Genomic DNA, 21,153 nt, shown 5'->3' with positions numbered 1-21,153 from the left:
ATCTCTATCTCTATCTCTATCTCTATCTCTATCTCTATCTCTATCTCCCACATTCGCCTTGGACCTCCGTGGTTTTTCGGTCAAAAATTGCTTGTACATATCCATATGTAGCATAATTTTCATGACCCTCCTGCAATTTTTCACTCTACCACACTTATGCTCTTCCATAAATACTTATTCTACAACAACCCAGCATTAAGTGCCAACTTTGACTACGCAGCATCGCTTAACCACCAACCACCATCACCAATGTCCAACATTGAAAATTTAATTGATACTTTTAACTTGGAACTGCACATCAATTATGAATAAGTGCCCTGAAGCTCAGCAGCTTTTATGGCAAATCATTGGCTATGCATTTATTAATGTCTTCGATTTAGTTTATCTACAATTTTTGTGCATCCGCGGGCGGCAGTTCAGCAATCACATGCTCCGATGATAAACGGGTAGGAAATTGAGTGTCTTTGTTGGTGTCTAATTGCTCAAGGAATATTGTGAATTTTGTAAGGTGAGCTTAATATTTTATTTTCAGGCTGCAAAGTGGGATTTTGTTTCAATTGTTTGAAGAAATAGTATTTATAAAAATCCTTAATACTCGTATTTTGTGTACCCTGATTATCTTCCATTGCAAATGATCCGATGTATATGACATATTATTACTTTTTTTGACAGCTCGTTGTGCTGTTTTGGTTTCAAAGCTGAATTCGATAACTTTTCGATGAAATTGAATTTGCGTGAATCAGAATTACTTACTAATGAGTTAAACCTATCCCTAAATTTAATATGGCAAATTACGTACTATGGTTCGTAATCGAAAGTCTGTTACGAATTGCGTAGCAAATTAAAATTGAATTACTAATGCGTCCGCCGTTGTAACGCTATTTCAGTTCCCTCTCAGGCCTCAGTGGCCTCCAAGTGAATTCCTTAAAAGTCGCCTGCTTGTCCTTATTCCTAAAGCCGAATACCTTGTAAATAGAGGTGTTATATTTTGCAGGTAATATAATTATTTATTATGAAAGTGTAGCTCGTTATCTAACGAAAACCGTGTAAGTCAAAATTTCATAAAAATTTTGAGCTTTTTAATTAGATTTCTTAGAAACAGTCTGACTACTTTAGTACTACAAAGTGCAAATTTTAAGTATCTAGGACTTACCGTTGATTTTCGGATTTTTTTTTGTGGAAAGTGTTGCTCATTTTCTCCATAAAAAATAAATTTTGGAACATACACCCAGTAAACAGTCAGCTAAAAATATTTCTTTCAACTCAGGATTTAGTAACTATAACCAAATAATGTAACTATAACCAAATCATGTGCTGAGAGAAATATAATAAGCTGAATTTTTTCTGGGTGTACTTTGTATGGAAGAAAATGCGTCAACAGAAAATTTTCAAAAATCAAAGGCCCTAGCTAGTAGCTACTTGAAACTTGCACTTTATTATACTAAAATTGAATAGTCTACAAAACGGCGTACTCAAAAAAAAAGCAGATTAAAAAGTTTTATAAATATTCTACAAAGTTTGAAATTTTGATTTAAATGTGTTTTTTTTTTAGATAGTAAGCTATATTTTCATTTAAAAATAATAATCATTTTGTAAGCAAAGAAAAAAGTCAAAACCTGGTAAAATGTTTTTTTCCCCTGTTTACGTTCTCGCTACCGTATATTCCCTTCTAGTAAATAAATAAATAAATAAATAAATACAAATAAATATCCTTATTTATGGCAGAATTTAACTTTCTTTTTAAATATTTTTTTTTTAAATTTAAGACAATAAAGTTAGCTTATAGCAGTGATTCCCAAAATTTATCTTTTTTCGATGTAAAGAACCAAAATGGTTGCTTGATAGCCTCTTTATTTAACTTTAATTTTTTTGAGTGGTGTATAGTGCTCTTGACGCACTGCTGCACTTACCATCACTTTGTGTTTTCATACGTGGGGAAGCCTTAACGGCCACCTGCAGACTAAAAAGAACCGGATGCTGGTATGACACTGAGTGGGGCGCTGCGAAAATTGCTGGCGGCAGAGATTAAAGCACTGGTGTCTTTTCAATGCTACAGTTGAGTTCCCTGAGACTGAATGCTGGTTTGATTCCATCGCTCAGACCGGACTCACACATTGTCGAATCTTCACTGATGGCTCCAAAACTGACTATGGGTCATGATCTGGGGTCCTTTTCGAAGTTAATGGAGATAAGCTTCACTTTTCTGTAGGGGAATATGCTTCGGTCTTCCAGGATGAGGTAATTGCAATACTCAAAGCCATGGACTACGTGGTGGAACATAGGAGGAGGGGAAGGAGTTTACGTGACTGCAGTGACAACCAAGCTGCACTTAAGGCATTGACCAGCCCTCTATTTAAGTACTTCCAAACTAGTTCGGCCAGTGGCGTAGCCAGGATTTGGCGTTGGGGGGGGGATGAAAAAAAAATGTCCATCGATAACTTAAATTTGTGACACACAATGGCTAGAGGCGTCGCCTGAGTTTATTCTTACATATATTTATGTATGTGCCAGTTTTACCGTTATATATTTTTTATCTACTCGTTTATTTCATGGGGTATTCATGCTTTGTTTAAATTTAAAAAATTAAACTACTATACCGTTTTAAAAATTTGAAAATTCACTGCGGGAAATTTTTTTATTCTCTTTTTGTCCTCGCCCTCTCGTTTTTGCCTTTATAAGTTTTGAAAAAAGGTTTTGAACGAACCATTATATCACATTCCTAGGCAAGTTTTGAAAGAATATTTTCGATACTAAATTTTATTAAAACAAAATGTTGAAATCAGCTTCTTATAGAAACAGTGTCATCGTTAATTAAGAAAGAGATGTTCTTATATATCATAACTTTACGACACTCACATATTGACTAGATTTGACTATTTATTTTATTATATTTTAATTTGAATTATTTGTTTATAAAAATATAGTTTATTCCTTAACAAACACTAAATGAAAATAAGTTTAATCCTTGAACAACATCAACAAAAAATTGACAAACTTTCGTAAAAATATCGAACTTTCTAACAATAAGGTTCAAACAGAAAAGCTCCCACTGAATCAAAGCCTATGGCCTATTGACACACAATCTACTCAGGAAGACCAATTGAATTTCGTCCGTCGGATACCCTTATAGGTCTAAATCAACCAATTTTCACAAAAGCAATAATATTTTGGCGCTTACACTTTTTCTAAGTGTTTGGCCGAGCTTCTCCTTCAATTTGTGGTGTCGTCTATAGTGTTATGAAGCCTGCAAGAGTAAATGGATTTTATGAGAAGCTTTTTAATGGCAGAAATACACTCGGAGGTTTGACATTACCTGCCGAAGGGCCACCGCTTTTTCTAATGTAGATACTGCTCGGAGCCCGGATTGATAGTACAGCTACGGAGTGGTAGTACGCACCTCTAACCACTCAGCTATAAAGGCCATTTACTTGTGACAGAGTTCAGAGTTTTTGGAGCTGTCTAAATATCCGTGATATTAATAGTAGGCGGAACGCCTTTGAAGTCCTAGTTATTCCGAATACACGCCCCCACCGACATTGTTGTCCAATAAAACCAAATAGAGCCAGTTGGTCTCGGAACGTTATGCGTCTATCGCTCACTGCTAGGAATTTCTACTTTATACCCTTTGCCGAAGGATTTGCTTGTCACATCAAGAATTCAGGTGTGTGCAGAGAGATTCGCTCTTCTACTTGCTATATAATGGACCAAAGAGGTGTCGAAATACCTTTATTAGCTTTGTGTTTGTTGGTTCTTGTGGATTATTTGGGAATGATATTTTGTCATCCTTTGGAAAATATGGTTTGGAGACAACCCGGGCTTGGCGCTGTGTAGTTTTTTGATACAAATAAAGTGCGTTAAAAAAGCACGTGCACCATGAAATTTCTGCAAGTGAACTTAAATCATTGCATGGCGGCACAAGCGCTTCTAGAACAGGCTGATATCAGAAATCGAAGCGAGTGGCAACCTCTCAGAGACGCAGTTTGGCTTTAGAAAGTGGCGATCTACAGTGGATGTGGCCATGCGAGTGAAGCAGTTGGCAAAAGAGGCGATTAGTGGCGTGAGATGAAAGTGTGGAACAAAGGAATATTGCTTGCTAATAACGCTAGACGATAAAAACGCCTTCAATACCACAAAATTGGGAGAAAGTCACTGAAGCTCTTCGTGGATTGGAAATCCCAACATATCTGCGAAAAATCGTAAACGTCTACGATACTTATGAAGCGGTCAAGGAATACAAAGTTATTGTACGAAAATAGGGTACGAAAATTATTGGGGTTGTAGAAGATATTGCTGTTTTAGTCGTAGCCAAGCATATAACGGAGGTGAAGCATATGACCAGACTTGGGCACTACCACAAACATTGGGCATATGATAAACCTCACAATTTGGAGAAACCAGACATGGCTGCCGGAAGCGGGCCTTGAGTTAGCTCGACAAAAAACCGAGGCAGTGCTAATAAGCAGTCGAAAAGTGCGCGAAGTACGTAGTTAATACGCAGGAGAGGCAAGATCATTGTACCGACTCTGCGCTGTTAGAGTGTGTAGCGTTTTCCTAAAGACGTCGCAGCAGGGAGCGCTTTTTTTATCTGAGTCGATGGAGCGTTGTCTCCCATCCACATTTGACAAGGTACAGTGGAAATTCCTTCGGTGTGAAGCAAAAATTCAATCACTAAATGCGACTGATACCAACCCTTAAGGCATCTCAAGTATCCCTTTTTAAACCGATTTAAGTATGTATGTATGATTCAATTATTCTTTAGAGGTCAATAGCAGTTGTTAAATCAATTAAAGAACAGAATTGAACCTTACGTATTACTAGTCAACAAGAAAGCAAAAGAGATCGCCAAGAATCGCTAGTGAAATCGGGTCGCTCTGCTAAAATAAAAAATAAAAAAACAGAAGAAAAGATGAGAAAAAAACACAGACACGCTTTTAAGCTGGCATTACACGTATAGGTACATACATACCTATGTACATACCCACCTACAAAGTAAACAAATGCATGCACATTAGCAACTTTATTGGAATACCACTGCAACGGAAAACGGACGGACGCTCGAACGGACCAGTATACCCATGGAGGCTACAACCAATGTGGAATGTGGAATTTTTTATTGAACGAATTATTTTCTGTTAATTGTCAAAGGCGTTTGGTTTAAGTGGTTTCCGTGCATTTTTATAAACATCTCTTAATTTTCCATTGCTGGATAAAAGCACACCAAGTACTACATACGTACATGTGCCTATAATGTCCGTGAATTTGTTGGTATGCCACGGGATGCAGTAGTGCGTGTGACTCGCCCGCCAATGCCAATGATTATCACAGAGCAACAATCGCCGACGCTGCTAAGGTGAATGTGAAGGTAAAGACGATGGCGATGGCTAAGGCGACGGCTCAGATTCACACTCAGGCTCTGAATCAGAGCCGCGGACTCACGGACTTCATACTTACCGCCATACTGGCTGGCACGCTGACTGCCCGGCTAGCGATTCCATCCAGGCTGGCTGAGGTGTTACACCATTTGGCACGATTTGTATACATAAGTATAGTAAAAGCACATATGTATCGACGGATCGATCAGCCGACTCCGACCGACCGAACCACCGACCGACCCACCGACCGACCCACCGACCGATCGCATAAGGGTCAACAGCAGACCGAGTGGCAGCGCTTGGTGAGCACAAACAAACCGCCCCAAAAGAGAATAGAACATATTGTAGCTGGTGTACGCGGTGAACGGTGTTTGGCTGCTGTGCGCGGTTGCATGATGCAGACGCATCGATCGAATAGATCAGTTAGTTTTCGCATAGCTTTGACTTGGCTAAGCCAAGTTGTTGGCTGCAACACGGTAAAATTAAGGCAACTCACTGCAGCAAGCAAAAAAGGAGCAAATTGAAATCGCATGTGCAATGCAATGTCAGTGGTAGTGGCCAAAAACAAACTTCACAAGGAGCTGAAAAGATGGTCAATCAAAAAAAAACAAAAAAAACAAGTTAAAGCAATTCGTGCAACTTATGCGAACGTCAGCACATTAACAGGATTGTCACATGCGAGCAACCAACAGCAAAAACAAGAACAAACACAAAGCGCGGCGCAAAAATCAGGATACTAGGGAATACGTATGCATGTGTAGTGCGTGCGCGATCAAGTGGACAGCCAGCCAGCAGTCAGCAGCCGAAACTAGCCGGCAGACCGAAAACTCGCGTTCAACATGAAAGGCCACAATCGCTGTACAGAAGATGCACAAATAAAAAACCCCAAAAGAAGTGCAAGAAAAAATGAAATAAAATAATCAGAAGCAGGCTGAAATTGCAAAGAAAAATTGTCGGCGGCAATTCATTTAACATTTTAATGACGCAAATGAATTTAATTTAGAATCTTTTTCGCATACCTCAAGGTGTGAATAATTATTTTGTACAAGCGTGCGCGCGAGTAGCAAGCGGCAAGAACTTGAAAAATGTGTGATTCAAATAAGCATGTGAAACAATGACTGCGGCATGTTGAAGGCAGAAGATATGTATGAACGAGTGTAGCTGAAGGGCTAGACTATTTTTTGACTGCTTGGCAAGGCATAAACGAAACTATTTTGGTACGATGTCAGATGTTAAGTAAGGGAGATGGTCGTCACTGAAAGGACTCACTCAGGTCGTGGGGACAGTGATCATCAAGCCCTTTCAAGAATATGTGTCTACCTTCTTGGTATAATATCTGGAAAGTAACGCGAAGTGGAGTAGAATGACGAACGCCTGGACAAACGGTGCACCGGCAAGGAGTGGTACTGGAATAAAGATTTTATATTAAAGAAGATTGGGCAAAGAATTTGTGGCCACTTATTGACAATAGAATATGCCGAGTATTCTAGCAAATTCGTCGTCCATGTTTAATTTGACATTTTCTGGCATTTACAAATAAGTCGAAGCAGATTTTTGGGTATTAAAGAGCTCACTTGTTCGTCTTTCAATACATTACTGCCAAAAACTTCATATTTAATCCTTGCAAAGGCGGTGCGGAGACACAAGCATTGTTCCGCCGTCTCATCTGCTTGAAGGCAGAGTACCCCGTTCATGTACGCCTATCACAGTTGCCAACAGCCCCGCAAGTTATCTGCAGTCAAATCTGTTCAATGAAAGCAAATACCTAGCACGACCCTGCGACATTCAGGGCAACATGAGTTTTGTCCACCAGCACTCTCTCGAAGCCTCCCAGTCATTGCTGAGCGAAATATTCACCCAGTTTCTTACGGTGGCTTCGATGGCCGAATGTGGGAGTGCTATAACTGGTTGCGGACCGAGGAATACCTGGTCTGAGCGCTCGGGCTAAATGGCCAGACGCCTCATAACCTGTTATTCCCAAGTGACCTGGCAGCCAGTGTAAGACAAGTTCGTTGCGTTTTCCAACAAAATTCAGTAGAGACTTGCATTGCCGAACCAGTATGGAAGTAGTTAGGCTGCTCGACAATGCCTCGAGTGCAGCTTGACTGTCACTAAAGATACGTAAATGTCTGCATTTACACCTGTTTTCCCCTACGTAGACCATGGCCTTGAGGAATGCAAATACACCAGCTTGAAGTAACAACGCATATTCCTGAAGAGAAAAGTGAAGCTCGCTCCCATTAACTTCGATATAGATACCAGATCTTGACCCATTGGCAGTTTTGGAACCATCAGTAAATATTCGATAGTGTACGAGCTCGCAATTAGTGTTGAAATTGAGTCAACGTTCAGCCTCAGGGAACTCAACCTTGTAGAATCTCCTCAGGAAAGGTAATGGTGGCGTACTCTACTGGGGATTGAAAAGACAATTATCTAGATATCTGCCACCATCAATCTCCGCCTCGCCCAACTCAATATCATACCAAAATGCATTTATTTTTAGCCTGCGGATGGCCTTTAAGCCTCGCCACATGTAAAGATGCAAAGTGATGGTAAGTGTAGCAGAGCATCAAGAGCAGCGCCAGGTGTTGCAGAGAAAGCTCCCGTACAGCACACAGTTAATGTCCTTTGAAGTGTGTCAAGCAGATTTCTACGCTAAACTATACTCGACCTGAAAAAAACACTTATAATCAGACAGTCGCCTCCAAAAACCTCCCTTCGATCTTGGAAGCATTTGTTGTGTATACTTGATAAGTTCATAAAAATACTATGAGGATGATAGTTCCTTTTATAAAAAGAATATGCGATCAAAGATGGGTCAAAAGTGCCATAGCTATGGATGACCTTGAAATGGTGAAGCAGTAATTCCTAAGCTAACAATGCAATAAGTCTCAACACGGTTGGGCATCTTACCGAATTAGGTCCAACATTGCTTGAAGACTATATTCCGTAAGTTGTTTTCCAAAAACGTTAACCTAAACTATGATGTTGTAAGGTTAAGTGGGCATCCTCAGGAGTTCACTGCGGCGCCCAGGTAACATTTCCCTGAATTTTTTCTGGCATTTCCTTAAATTATCTCAGCCTTTTGGCGTTGTGGTATCTCTGCCGCCGAGTCCATGAGAAAAGATCTGCTTTGCTTCGTTCAGTGTGAACACTAGCAGCTTCGCTTTGTTCCGCTTTGCTTCGCTCGGCGCCGTTCGGCTTTCTGTATGAACGCACCCTAAGTCTTCCACGGAGAGGTTCGCCAGCAATAATTTTTTTTGCATATTTTGAAGCGAAAAATTTTCAGACAAGAACGCTAAGTCTATAAAAGAAAAATATACTTTAAATCTGCCGTTGATATTGAACGGCACTTGGACCGCCACTAGATCCCTGGATAGGATGTCTGAAAGCCATATTGGTTATTAACAAGAACTTCCTAGGATTTGAATACCTAGTTTCCCATGTTACCTACCTCTTCTCTATTGCCAAGCCTCTTATTTGGACGCTGACGACCCGGATTGCCCTAGCGATAACCGTAGACATGACCCTAGCATGGTGTAGCCAATGGCCAAGGCTTATTCATGCGTGGCCAGAGTCTCTTCAGACTCTGACAAGATGGCTCTTTTCGAGTCATTGTCAGATTCTATGTTTAGCAGCCCGAGGTCGAGGCCGTCAAAGGCCTCCGTGTCGTGAGAGAAAGGTAGAGGATTGACTACCGTGCTTCTGGCTGCTTTTACAGCTGCTGTCTCAGCCACTCTATTGAGTATTTTGGGAACTCCGTCCGGAGAGGCTTGATCAGCTTCGGTGCCTTGCCCTTGTGCACATGCACTGGAGCACTACCAAACCTGTACTGTAGGATACAGTTCTTTTACTGAAAGCTTCCTACGACTTGTTCTTTTATGTTGCACCCTGCTATTTATGAAAAGTGGTAAAGATCTATGCTCTTCTTTGAGACTTAAAAATAGTATCCTTAAACTTATTTTAAAAGACGATTTCCAGCAGGTGTCGTCTGCTTAGTTCCCGTCAGCTCTTTACCAGACTTTCCATACTCAGCACAACAATACCAAAACTATGTGTTTGTAAACCAACTCCATTTTCCCTTATTAACCTCTAATTTGTTGTTGTCTATTATTGTCATTACGAGTGCAACGATCATAAGCGCATGAAAATTTGATTTGTTTAATGCGCAGCCGCAAAGTGAAAGAAAAATCAAGTAAAAAATTTTGTAATGAACATGATTAATCTAATCAATATAAACTAATTTCCGCACCAACCAGCGAAACATGTCTGCCATTCGCCACATGGTGCCCCACATATTGCTACCAAAAACTATCAAATACCAAAGAGAAATTATTTGAAATGGTAGTCGCTTGGTAGTCAACGATGAGCAAACATTATTTCATTACAAAAATTTGGCTAAATCATGCTAAACTGATTTCTCGACAAGCACAAACGCATACATACCATACATACATATGTATTTACATCTACATAGGATTTTTGCTAAATCATGCTGAAAGTTAATTAAAACAGAAATTTATCACACTCTTTATTGTTTGTTGCTGATCTTTAGCGCGAACGCGATAGTGAGAAAATTCATGAGGATCAGCGATTTGATTTGAGATTTCGGTTTTTATCTTTTACTAATGTTTTCTAGCGCATTTTCTTTCTAAATATCTATTGTATATGATCGAATATTAGACGAGTTATTATTTGATCCACTGATCTAACTGTTGTTGTTGATCAGCCAGTGATCGGTGGAGTTCATTCAAGTCAAGCTAAACAAATGATTTCAACACAGCGGGTTGGATGGAGCGCATTTCTTCAAAGTGTGTGGCGCCGCCTACTTTTTGATGGGAGAAATGTTTTTAGGGTACAAGAAATGGTGTTTCAAATAACTGGTATATCGAGTGATCGTGACATCAACAAGTTGTATAGATATTTTGAAATTGTATAGAAGCTGGCGCTAATGATTGTAAGATCAATGAAATTATTTAAGCATGAAGCTAAACAAAATATTTTTGAGATATGTACTTCCTGCAGTAGACGCATAAACGTTCTCTGGTACGGGCACTTTGCCCAGCGTAAAATTGCACGGTAGTGTAAGCATTACATATGTACCTACATACATGCATACATATAGATACTGCTATTAAAATTAATATGCGTTAAAAAATGCTTAAATATTTCATTATTATTGAAATTTTACTGTGAAGTAGAAGTGGAATTCGCATACAAAATATTGAGATATTTGCGTATTTAAAGTGACTTTCAACTGTTGCTAACAAAAAAATAGGGTTTAGTCAATGGTTAGGTCATATGAGAGTGGCTGCCACCATGTAAGACCACGAAGGGCCACGTAGGCTGAAAAGGCCGTTGTGACAACACTGGGAGAAGCCATATACTGTTTCGTTCCCCAGCGGCAGAGGGTATTCTCACTTCTTTAATGCGTGCCCATGTGGCAGTATCGGACTATTTATTGCCCCAACTATTAATCTGAGAGAAGAGCGTTCCAGCCGAGTGGGAGCCTGAGATCGTTTAACAACAACTTTTGGACAAATGTGTCTGGTAGTCTGACCGGTTGGTGCCATGGTCCAATTGGTATTCAGCTCCTCGATGAGTTCGGTATTTACAGCCTTATTCGGTATCACGAACGATAGGCAACACGAACGATTCGTCTGCAGAGGAATGCTTCAAAAATTAGTCCGGTGACATCATTTTAGCCGATTTAAACGCAACCGAGACCATTGCACCGTAATGTATGAAAAGCAAGACGAAGACGACCGATAGAGTTTAAAATCGCAATCTGAGAGGTTGTCGTCTGCAGACAAATCGTTCGTTTTGCCTATCGTTCGTGATACAGAATAAGGCCCTTAATTTGTGTTTGCAGGAGGTTAAGGATATGCCCACGTCTTGAGAAGAATTATGTTTACACCACAGATATTTTCGTCCCTTTCCTTGCCAACGCGTCGGCCATGGAGCTGCGTAGAACCGTCAAGGAGCATTTAGTCACCAGCAGGCTCAGAGTCATTATACATTTCTTTGGCTATTCAATTGGATTTTAGATATTTCATAGCAGCATTACTGTCAGAATATATAGGTGAGCCACCGAGCGGCCTGCATTATGGCGTTTAAATCTGCCTGAAAAACGCCACAGAGAAAACTGAGTCTTAGTGCGAATTCACTGGACTGTATTTCGCTTCCTATTATTTCGTTTAGCTTGGAACCATCTTCTGTCGACCCTGGGCCTAGGTCTTTGGCACCTTCCGTGCGAAAATTTTGTTCAACAATGAAATTAAATGAACCACGCCTTAAAAATCGTATCTCTGACAAAAGCTTGGGAAGTTTAATGCGTCTAGCCGCACTAGAATAAATCCTGCCAAATATACATATGTAGATTTTCTTGTAAAAAAATTCATGTTTACTCAAATATCAACACTGAAATATGTATAAGTAGTTTTGTGTTATTTTTGTATTGCTCATACGAGCGCCTTGGCATATACAACGCCTTCTGTGCCCATTTAGCAAGGTATCTTACACCTTGTTTTTGCAAAAATATAAATTTTATTGCGGATTCCGGCAGAATACCCATCCAGTAAAAATGTTTGTTGGTGAAATTTTTTGTTTAAGGCTATGAAAATGAAGATCTTATTGCTGATTTCGGCAGAATATCTTTTCCTCAACAACATTTGCTCAGAAACTTTTTTTTAAGTCCAATAATCTTCTAGAAATGGGCGTGGATTTCCCGCATAATATTTTTGCATTAACTACGTTTGTTCCGCAACTCTTTTGTAAGAGAAGAAACCTTATTTTGAAGTTATAGCAAATGCGCATTTAAGTATTTTTTTTTACAAAGTATAGTATTTGAAGAAGGGGGTAACCCGACCGTGCACTTCAAATGGTAGCTTTTGCACTTTAAAGATAAAACTTTCCCCACATGCATGTACATCTGCATCCGGAACCATCCTGATACTTCGTCTTCTTATTTGGCGCTATAACCGCCTAAGCAATTTTGACCGAGTTCAACAAAGCACGCCAGTCGTTTCTCTTCTTTTCCAACTGACGCCATTTGGAAATGCCAAGTGAAGCCAAGTCCTTCTCCCCATCGCAGTGGTGGCCTGCCTCTTCCTCTGCACCACCAGAGTGTTCCGAGTCGAATACTTTCAGAGCTAGAGCGTCGGAGTCCATTCCAACGACATGGTCAAGCCAGCGGATCCGCTGTATTTTAATGCGCTGCACTATGTCCATGTCGTTGCTGCACTGAAAAACTTACCAGACTCCTTTATTAATCTTATGGAAAGAGAATATATCTCGTCCATTCTCAATAAGTCCGACCCAAAAATGTACCACCTATGTAAGTCTGGCGGCAGAGAAAATGGTCTGTACTATCCTCATCCCCCAAACATGGATTGTTCCCCTTAGTCAGTCCTATTAGGGCTCGTAGATAACTTCTTCTTTGTCTGAGAAGGAATTTTACTTCCACGCTGTCAGGCCTTTTCAGGAAACACTTGGCTGTTTTGCAGGTGTCAATACCACACCAACGGCTGTCATGAGTTTTATTTATGAGTTTCTTGATGTACCCAATCATTTCCGCTATACTTATCCAGTCTGGCACTTTTAGTATTGCAAAGACTTCCGATTGAAAAGCCGTTGCCATACAGCTCCAGTACCATTTTCTGTATTTTAGCCGTCATTGTAGAAAGTTTCCGAGGATGTCTATGACATCTAACGACGTACCTTATTCCAAAAAAGACTCCAGGTATCAGTTGGTCATTAGGTGCTAAAAACAAAGTGTATTGCTCTGACAACCTTCTACACAACTCTCTGTGCCCGGAACTCCGATCGTCGTGCCACAATCCAAAAGAGTGCAGTCGACACATCATTTTCATTGCCTCCACCGGGATCGCTAAATTTAGAGGTGGCAAATCCAGCAAAGCATTAAGAGCCGGCCCTGGCGCTATATTACCTTGTTTATACCGACACATAAAGCGCTTTGACCCAGTTCGCTGTGATTAAAAAAAAAAGAGAAAAGAACAACTCGTGAGATTTGCTCACATACATATATGCACAAATACGAGATTTTAGAAAACGTTCTCAAACAATGATTAGTCCATCGAAAACTACAAATTTCAGATATTCAAGTGGTGACAATTGCTCTTCCAAAATTACATACTTAAATATGCTTTAGCTACCAATTTTCTGAAAAGGTACACAAGTGTCCTCGTAATGCAATGACGTGACAAAGCATTAAAACTACTGAAACTGGGAGAAAAAAAAATACAAGACATTAAACAATTTTGTTGTAGCATCTGCTACCGATAAAATAAATACCCAGTCGATTTCGTTGTCGATTTACGTCCAATTGTGGCTTTTCGGCCATTCAGCTTCCTTTTTATGAGTCTCTTGCTGCACGCAATTCAACACTATGAATCAATTTTGCATTTTCAGGGTACAAAAATAATTTCATTTTATTTTTTTTTTTCTTTAGACGTATACACAGGGCCGTATTTAAGCATAGGCGCCAGCCTAGGGGCCCGCACCACATGAAAAGTTAAAAAAAAAATTAAAAAAGTGAAAAATAATATACATATTTACAATTTTTTAGAAACGTAAAAGGCACTCAAGCCGAGTTAATTAAAGACATGTTTAGTTGGTTTTCTACCCTATTCGAATGGCATTCACATTGTAGTGCAACGCAATATAAGTACTAAATTGTTGATTTAGTTAAGTAAGCAAATGAAAAAGACAAAAGTCTTTCGTAAGAAAATTGTCAATTCTGGCAACTATCTGGAAAGCTCTTTACTGTCTTTCGAAAGACTTATTCCTAACGAGGAGGTGTAAGTGTTACGCTGTTCACCTTTTAGCAATAATTTTTTTTTTTTATAAATTAAATTAAATAAAAAAAGATATATGTTTTTCTTTTTAAAGTAATAATAGCTAATATATAAAAGAAATTTTAATTAAAAAAAAAATTAAATAAAACATATAAAATGAAGAGAACGTAAAAACAAATTAAAGTATTTAATAAAATTAGATGACGTTAAAAAAATATATGTTACCGGCCAAGGCCTAGTTTTGCCTAGTATTTTTGCGTAGAACACCTTTCTGCGCTTCAACTTCAGCTACGCAGTCCACAATATTGCTGCGCCCAACTTGTTTCCACGTTGGACGGATGTATCGGCTCCAGGTAGAAATAGTTTACCCTAGGAAAAACAGGGTTTGTCCTAAGATCGGGTTTGGCCGGTAACATATATATTTTTTCTTTTTAAAACAATAAAATCTAAAAATTTAGCTAGAAAAAGAAAAACAAAAATAAATCAAAAAAGAGAATTAACAAAAAAATTTATTTTTATTTTTAAAATAAAGTCTAAAAATTAAAAGAAAATTAATTTAAAAAAGAAAAACAAATTAAATTAAAAAAGAAGCAATAAATAAATAATTTTCAAAAAATCTAACCCTAGAGTACGAACCATATTTTACACACGTTAGTACTAATGATCGTCGATTCGACGAAGTCTTGTTAAAACCGTGTTGTTTTACAAATAAAAGTAAACTAAATGTCATACATATTATGAAACTTATAAATTTGATATTTGAACTTAATGATAAAATGACTCAGATCCATAGAAACTCAAAAATATTGTTTATTCAATTAGAATAAAAAACTTTGCATACACTGCGAAAAATTCTCTGTGTCAATATTTTTTTTTCGCCACTGTACATATATGAAAAATTAAAAAACAAAACAAAAAAAGTACAACGTGGTTTAAAATTTACAAAGCATGTATTTTTAGATTTTATAGAAAAACCTAATCGTAATTTTTACCAGTAAAGTTAGGTTATGTTTGCAACTTAAAAAAACTAATATCTGGAGAATGCCCATGGCCGCCGTTTGTCTTAGTACTCCCACCACACAAAGAGCCTATGGGCCCGTAGATGCTAAATCCCGCACTGCGTGTACATACATACATACATACATACATACCTCTACACATACAATAATTAAATTTGGGATTGATAGGCCCCTCATTGAAAGTTTTAATTTTACGCTTGTCAAATTGTCCACTTGAATAATCTATTCTCGATGTGAACGAACGGCAACCAAGTGCATAGCTTGTCCAATTACACGTTATAATGGCATAATGAGCGAGTCAATGAATGAGTGTGTGAGTGAATGTGTGTATTTGAGTATTCATTGTTTTCATTAAAGTATTCAAATTATTAATTTTGAGCGCCATTTAAGCAGGCAGGCGGACAGCAAGTTGGGCTTGGGCAGCAGTGTAGAAAGGCTGACTGATTGACTTCGATTTTTTTTTTACGCTCTGTAGTTGCTGCCACTGCTGCTGCTACTATTTCACACACAGCTTTCATTTCTTTAATAGTGTGTGCGGTAGTTAACACAAAAGGTTTTAAAAATTTCCAAAATTTATTCATCTACATATTTACACGGCTGGATTGAATATTTTGTACAGTTGGCGCTTTATACTCGCTAAACACAATAACAACGAATAGGCAAACCAATTTGTCTATCTATAAACATTTCAGTGGTTCACACGTAATGTGAATTGAATAACACATGTAAATTTATAATTACTACCCATACGAATAGAAAGGATTTTGATTTTGTTGATTGAAAAGCGTCAGCAATCAAGAAATGTCAAAATTCCAGCGATCGATTTTTGATGCTTGCTATTGCTATACGAATTAATGACCTCTTGATGACCAGCATTTTGGTGGCTGCTAGGAGGAGAATTTTTCTTTTCAATTAACTTCTAAACCACCTTCTTTTTTGACAATGAAAAAGCTTACCTTTCATCGAATGTTCATTTTCTGTGCCTAATGGCGTTAATACTAGTCTTTGTTGTACACGTAGTTTCATGTTTTTAATGATTGTTGGAACTAATCTCTGATATGTAAACAAGAATTTTCTTTTTAATAACATATGTACATTAGAGTGCCTCAACAAAAAAAATGCGGGTTTTACACCGAAATTATAAAATATACTCTATAAATAGTTTTATTACAATAGAAATACGGTCGAATACCGCCAAAAATATTTCGGAAAGGTATTCAGATTTGCGTTAGCTGGATTGATTTGAAAATTGATACAATTTTTAAAGGTTTTTTTGCAGAACTTTTAAGCTTACTCTCTTCTATCATCTTGGTTTTTTTCAAACTTTTTTTTTTTAACTGATCTTGCCATTTTTCCGTAATATTTTGCTGGAAGTCTTAAAATATAATAAATTTTATAATTCCGTCCCGTATGTACCATTTTTTTGTTTGGAGAGTGATGCATCCTAATGTAAATACATAAATATGTGCCTCATGTGAAAGTTTGTATGTAAGTATCTAACTGTATGCATAGGCTTTTGTTAATCTCTACTCAGTTAGATCGATTGTTGTGGCATGAATACATAAGAAAAACAGTAGTTTTATAAAAAAGGTTATTAAAAAAACGATATTTTTATAGATTTTTTATCGATATATTTATCTAATTTTATTGACATTATTTGAATACAAATATTAGTCGACATTATTGCCGATAACTATATTTTTATCTATGTATGTATATCGTTATCGAAATAGATTTTTATCGACTTTTTCCGATATGCCTATTTATCGCAATCGTTACTGGTTAAGTTGTCAATAATACTACGAACTGAAAATAACCGTGAAATATCAACTATTTATTTAGATCATTGCAAAATCATAATTTTTCAGAGTTTTATTTTTTTTTATCAAGAAAAATCGTTAGATTTTGTGCTCTCAAATTTAGCGTTACTTTGTGACTTTTATTTTTTTCGTTTAAAAATAATAGTTATTTTTAATTTTTTCGATAATTTTTAACCGCCATAATGGAGACTGCCGTTTTTTTTACAGATTTAAATCTTTTATTATCCAAAAGGTTAAATCTGAAAATAACGGTTATAATATGACTGAAAAAATAAAAATAATTGATCAAAAATGTATCGAAAAAATAAAAATCCAAAAATGACGATTATTCTTTATCAAAAAAATAAAAATTATTAAATAACGGTTAAATATGATCGGAAAAGTAGAAAGCCAATTTTGAGGGTTAAATTATGATTTTTATTAAAAAGATCATAACTGCTAAAGTCGCCGAATACTACTTCTCTAGTAAGGTCAACTTATTTATGTATATCTTACTATTTATCGATAGGCCTGCATACCCATACGGCTGACAATGTTGTGTTCCAGGCCCAGCAGCGCGCAAGCACTCTTTGTTTTAAGTGTGATGTGGGTATTCTAAATATTCCTGGTCAATTTATAGGACCAACTGAGCTTAGTTTTCGAATGTTAAATTTCGGCACTTCTGCCTTTGGTTCTCATAAATGGAGCCCACGTACTCGGATTTGCTTAGTATAGAATCGGAACTCACTTGCTGTTTCACCGTCTTATAAATTTGTCCCTATGCAGTGGGACTCATATTAAGGTAGAGAATTTTCAATTGATCAGAAAATGGAAAACACTTGCCTAATCTGGTAAGCGAAAGGAGAATCCCAAATTGAGTTGTTCAATAAAAAATCATCACTACCCACCTCATTCGATCCTTTTTAAAAGCAGGTTTGGCTCAATCTCATTGTTTTGATGGCAGCTACATATATTATCGATAAAAGATCTTTTGGCAGGATCTAAGTGCAGAACTCCACAAGTTTTTTACTCTCATTGCATTCGTTACACCAACTTCATTTCTCGTTGAAAGAAGTTAAAACACTTTCTGCCAGGCTTAAAAGTGGTCATCTTTTTGGAAAGGGTCCGACTGGCCATTTGGTTGTCTTAAAATATACCTTTAAATACGCCCTTCACTCGTTTTTTTTCATATGTTTATACTGGTGAAGGTCCAATTTACTTACTCCTCGATTTGAAAAAAAAAAAACCCTGCCCTTAGTATTAAGGATTTTAATGCCAGTGATGGGTACATAAATACCAGCACCCGTTCTGTGATCCCTCTTTGGCTCGTTTGTTTACCAACTTACATACGTACCTGGGATAAAAGTGGAGAAACCAGTTTGTCCAGACTTCCGGTGCCGATTTCGTGACGATTTTCTCTTAAATTTGAAGTCACTGGGGTAGGTCGCCGCGACCTATCAATTCCTCGAATAGACGATCTTTAGTTCCAAAACACAATTGGCCACATCACTTGCAGTTCCCTTTTGTGTGATTATAAAACTTGCGGCTTCTAAAGTGGGGGCACATAGCAAACATTTAGAGTCTATCGTTTTTATATAGCTAAAAAAAACTTTTGACAGTTCCGAAATCGATAAAAATATTTACCTACCATATTTAAGATTATTTTATTATCCTCTTTCCAATCAAAATATGAATGCCAATTGAGTATTTTCTGTTTTTAAACTATATTGCGGAGTTTAGTTGGTTCGATTTCAAGTTACCGTTAATTGCACTAAGTTAATTATTATTTAAATACAATAAATTTGAGAAAATCAACACTGAATATTAGACATATGTATAATGATCGTACATTATATATCGATAGTGCATTGAGTACAGTTCGCTAATAATTAAATTTTTAAATTTAAACAAATAGTGTCTACATAAAATTAGTTACTAAATAATTACGCATACACTCCTGAATTACAATCCATAAAATACATTCCACATTACTTCTCTTTATTTGGGTAGTATTGCATTAGTCAGCCTTGTGCATCCTGCGCCGTTTGTAGATGCGCTCACCTTAACTCGCCTAATTTCTACATTCCCTCTGCATCCTTTGTCACAACATCTTTATATTGCCGCTCCTCTTTCGTTTCCACATCCAGCACCACATTGATTTCCTCCCCCTCTGACTGCCGCGAGTGCGTCGAGTGCGTCGTCGCCGCCGATGGTGTTGTTGAACGCGATGTTGGCGAATCGCCACTGCCTCCATTGCCACTGCTGGCAACCAGTAACTTCGATTGCTGCGTTGCGTTAACATATTGCCGGGTGAAGTTGAGCGCAAGCATTGCCTCTGACAGTGTTGGATTCACCACCATTGAGCGAAAAGCGCTATGCTCACCGCCCATTAATAATGGAACTGATGCTGTGTGCGATGGAAATGTCACCGGTGTGTTGTTGGTGCCGGTGTGGTGCGGAAGCAGAGGTAATGGAGCTTTTGCTTCCGTCGTTAGATAAGTATTCATGTTCAGCAACGCTGAGTGGTGGGCGTACAGCGGTAGTGGTGGACACTGTGTTGTTGCGCCGGGTGTCTGTGCCGTTGCTTGATCGCCTACTCGGCCTTGTTGGCTTGCTGTAGGGATGATAGCGTTCGCCGCTTTGTGTGTGTAATCCAGAGTTTGTGGTGAATGCTGGTGATTGGCAAGGCCCATCGGCAGCGCGCTCAGTGTTGGGTAATAAGCGCTCGGTATATTTGATTTGCCGTTGTTGTTGTTGTTGCTGTTGTTGTAGCAATGCCTTGCCATCGCCGCCGTCGTCGCAGCATCGTATTTGTCCGCTGGTGATAGTGATCGTTGCTGTATCGTCGCAGTGGTGGCCTGCGGTGAACTGGAACTTCGCTGCTTCAGCTGACTCACACGTTGATGTCGACGCCATTTCGCTCGTCTGTTGGAAAACCAAACCTAATTTTGATCAATACGAAGAATACAATTTGTTAGTTGGTAAAATGGTCTAGGACATATTTAACACTGGGTGGGTGGAAGAGGATTATCACTTTCAGAGCGGGAAGTGGGTTAGAAGCCGGGATATGAAGGTGATTTGAGAAATGGGCGAGCGAGCATGGATAATTTATGTACAAATGAAAGAAACGGGACATTAATTTTTAGTAACTAAAGGTTTAGGCATACATTTTTGGGCAAAATGGGACCAAATTTTTTTGTCATCAAAATTCTGGGCATAAACTTTTGGTCACTTAAAAACTCGAAGTTTAAAAGATCCACATAAAATTTTGGTTAAAATGAGGCAACATTTTTTTGCCATCTAAACTCTAGGCATAAACTTTTAGTGACCTAAAAAACTGGACATAAAGTTTTGGGGGAAGTGGGGAAACATTTTTGTTAATTTAAAAGCTGAAGATATATTTTTGGTATTTCGAAAACTGGCCATATTTTTTGGCAATTAAAAAACTGGTCATGAAAAACTAAATATTAAAAAGATGATATTAATTTTAGGTCATTGCAAAACTGGCAATTCTTTTGGAAATATATCTACATACACACATTTTTGGCAAATTAAAAAATGTCATACATTTGAAAACTGGACATAAATTTATGGTCACCAAAAAAAATGGACTTTTTTTATGTTAAACTGGACGTAATATTTTGTAATTTAAAAAACGGGCCATAATTTTTTGTCATTAAATACTAAATATATAAAATTTTGGTAATTTGATGGCTAGTATAATTTTTGGGCGTGTAAAAAATGGACATAAATATATGGTCACCTAAAAACTGGACAAAAGCCTTAAGCCATATAAAAACTGGACAAAGTGTCAAAAGTAATTTAAAAGTTTTTCGCTAAAGAATTGACATACATTTTTGGTAAATTCAAAACTTTACATACGGTTTTAGCAGTTTAAAAAATGAGCATTAGTTTTTGCCAATATAAAAATTTGGACATAAATTTATGGTCTCCTAAAAACTGGACAGAACTGGACATTTGGTTATGTAAAAACTTATACAGTTTTAATAGTTAAAAATCGGGCAAATATTTGTGGTCATCTAAAACTGGACATTTTTTTTTTCATTCATTTAAAAGCTGTCAAAATTTTTGATCATTTAAAAAACTGAACATAAATGTTTGGTCATTTAAAAACGACACAAAACAT

The 21,153-nt window shown here is 37.7% G+C and overlaps 1 protein-coding gene across 1 annotated transcript; it reads right to left on the bottom strand.

The window, feature by feature from the left end:
* Positions 1-19,296: 19,296 nt before the first annotated feature.
* On the bottom strand, positions 19,297-19,766 carry LOC118754200 (paired box protein Pax-2-B-like; the record flags this gene model as incomplete). The annotated part of the gene is given in 1 exon segment (XM_036489066.1): positions 19,297-19,766. A coding segment is annotated over 1 exon segment (381 nt), but the record flags the coding sequence as incomplete, so codon positions are not given.
* Positions 19,767-21,153: the final 1,387 nt, after the last annotated feature.

The sequence above is a fragment of the Rhagoletis pomonella genome, unplaced genomic scaffold (assembly GCF_013731165.1).
Source record: "Rhagoletis pomonella isolate Grant_MI unplaced genomic scaffold, Rhpom_1.0 Rhpom_scaffold_03539, whole genome shotgun sequence".
NCBI classification, from domain to species: Eukaryota; Metazoa; Arthropoda; class Insecta; order Diptera; family Tephritidae; genus Rhagoletis; species Rhagoletis pomonella.
The sequence above is the reverse complement of the archived record's forward strand: the minus strand, read 5'-3'. Positions and strand labels throughout refer to the sequence as shown.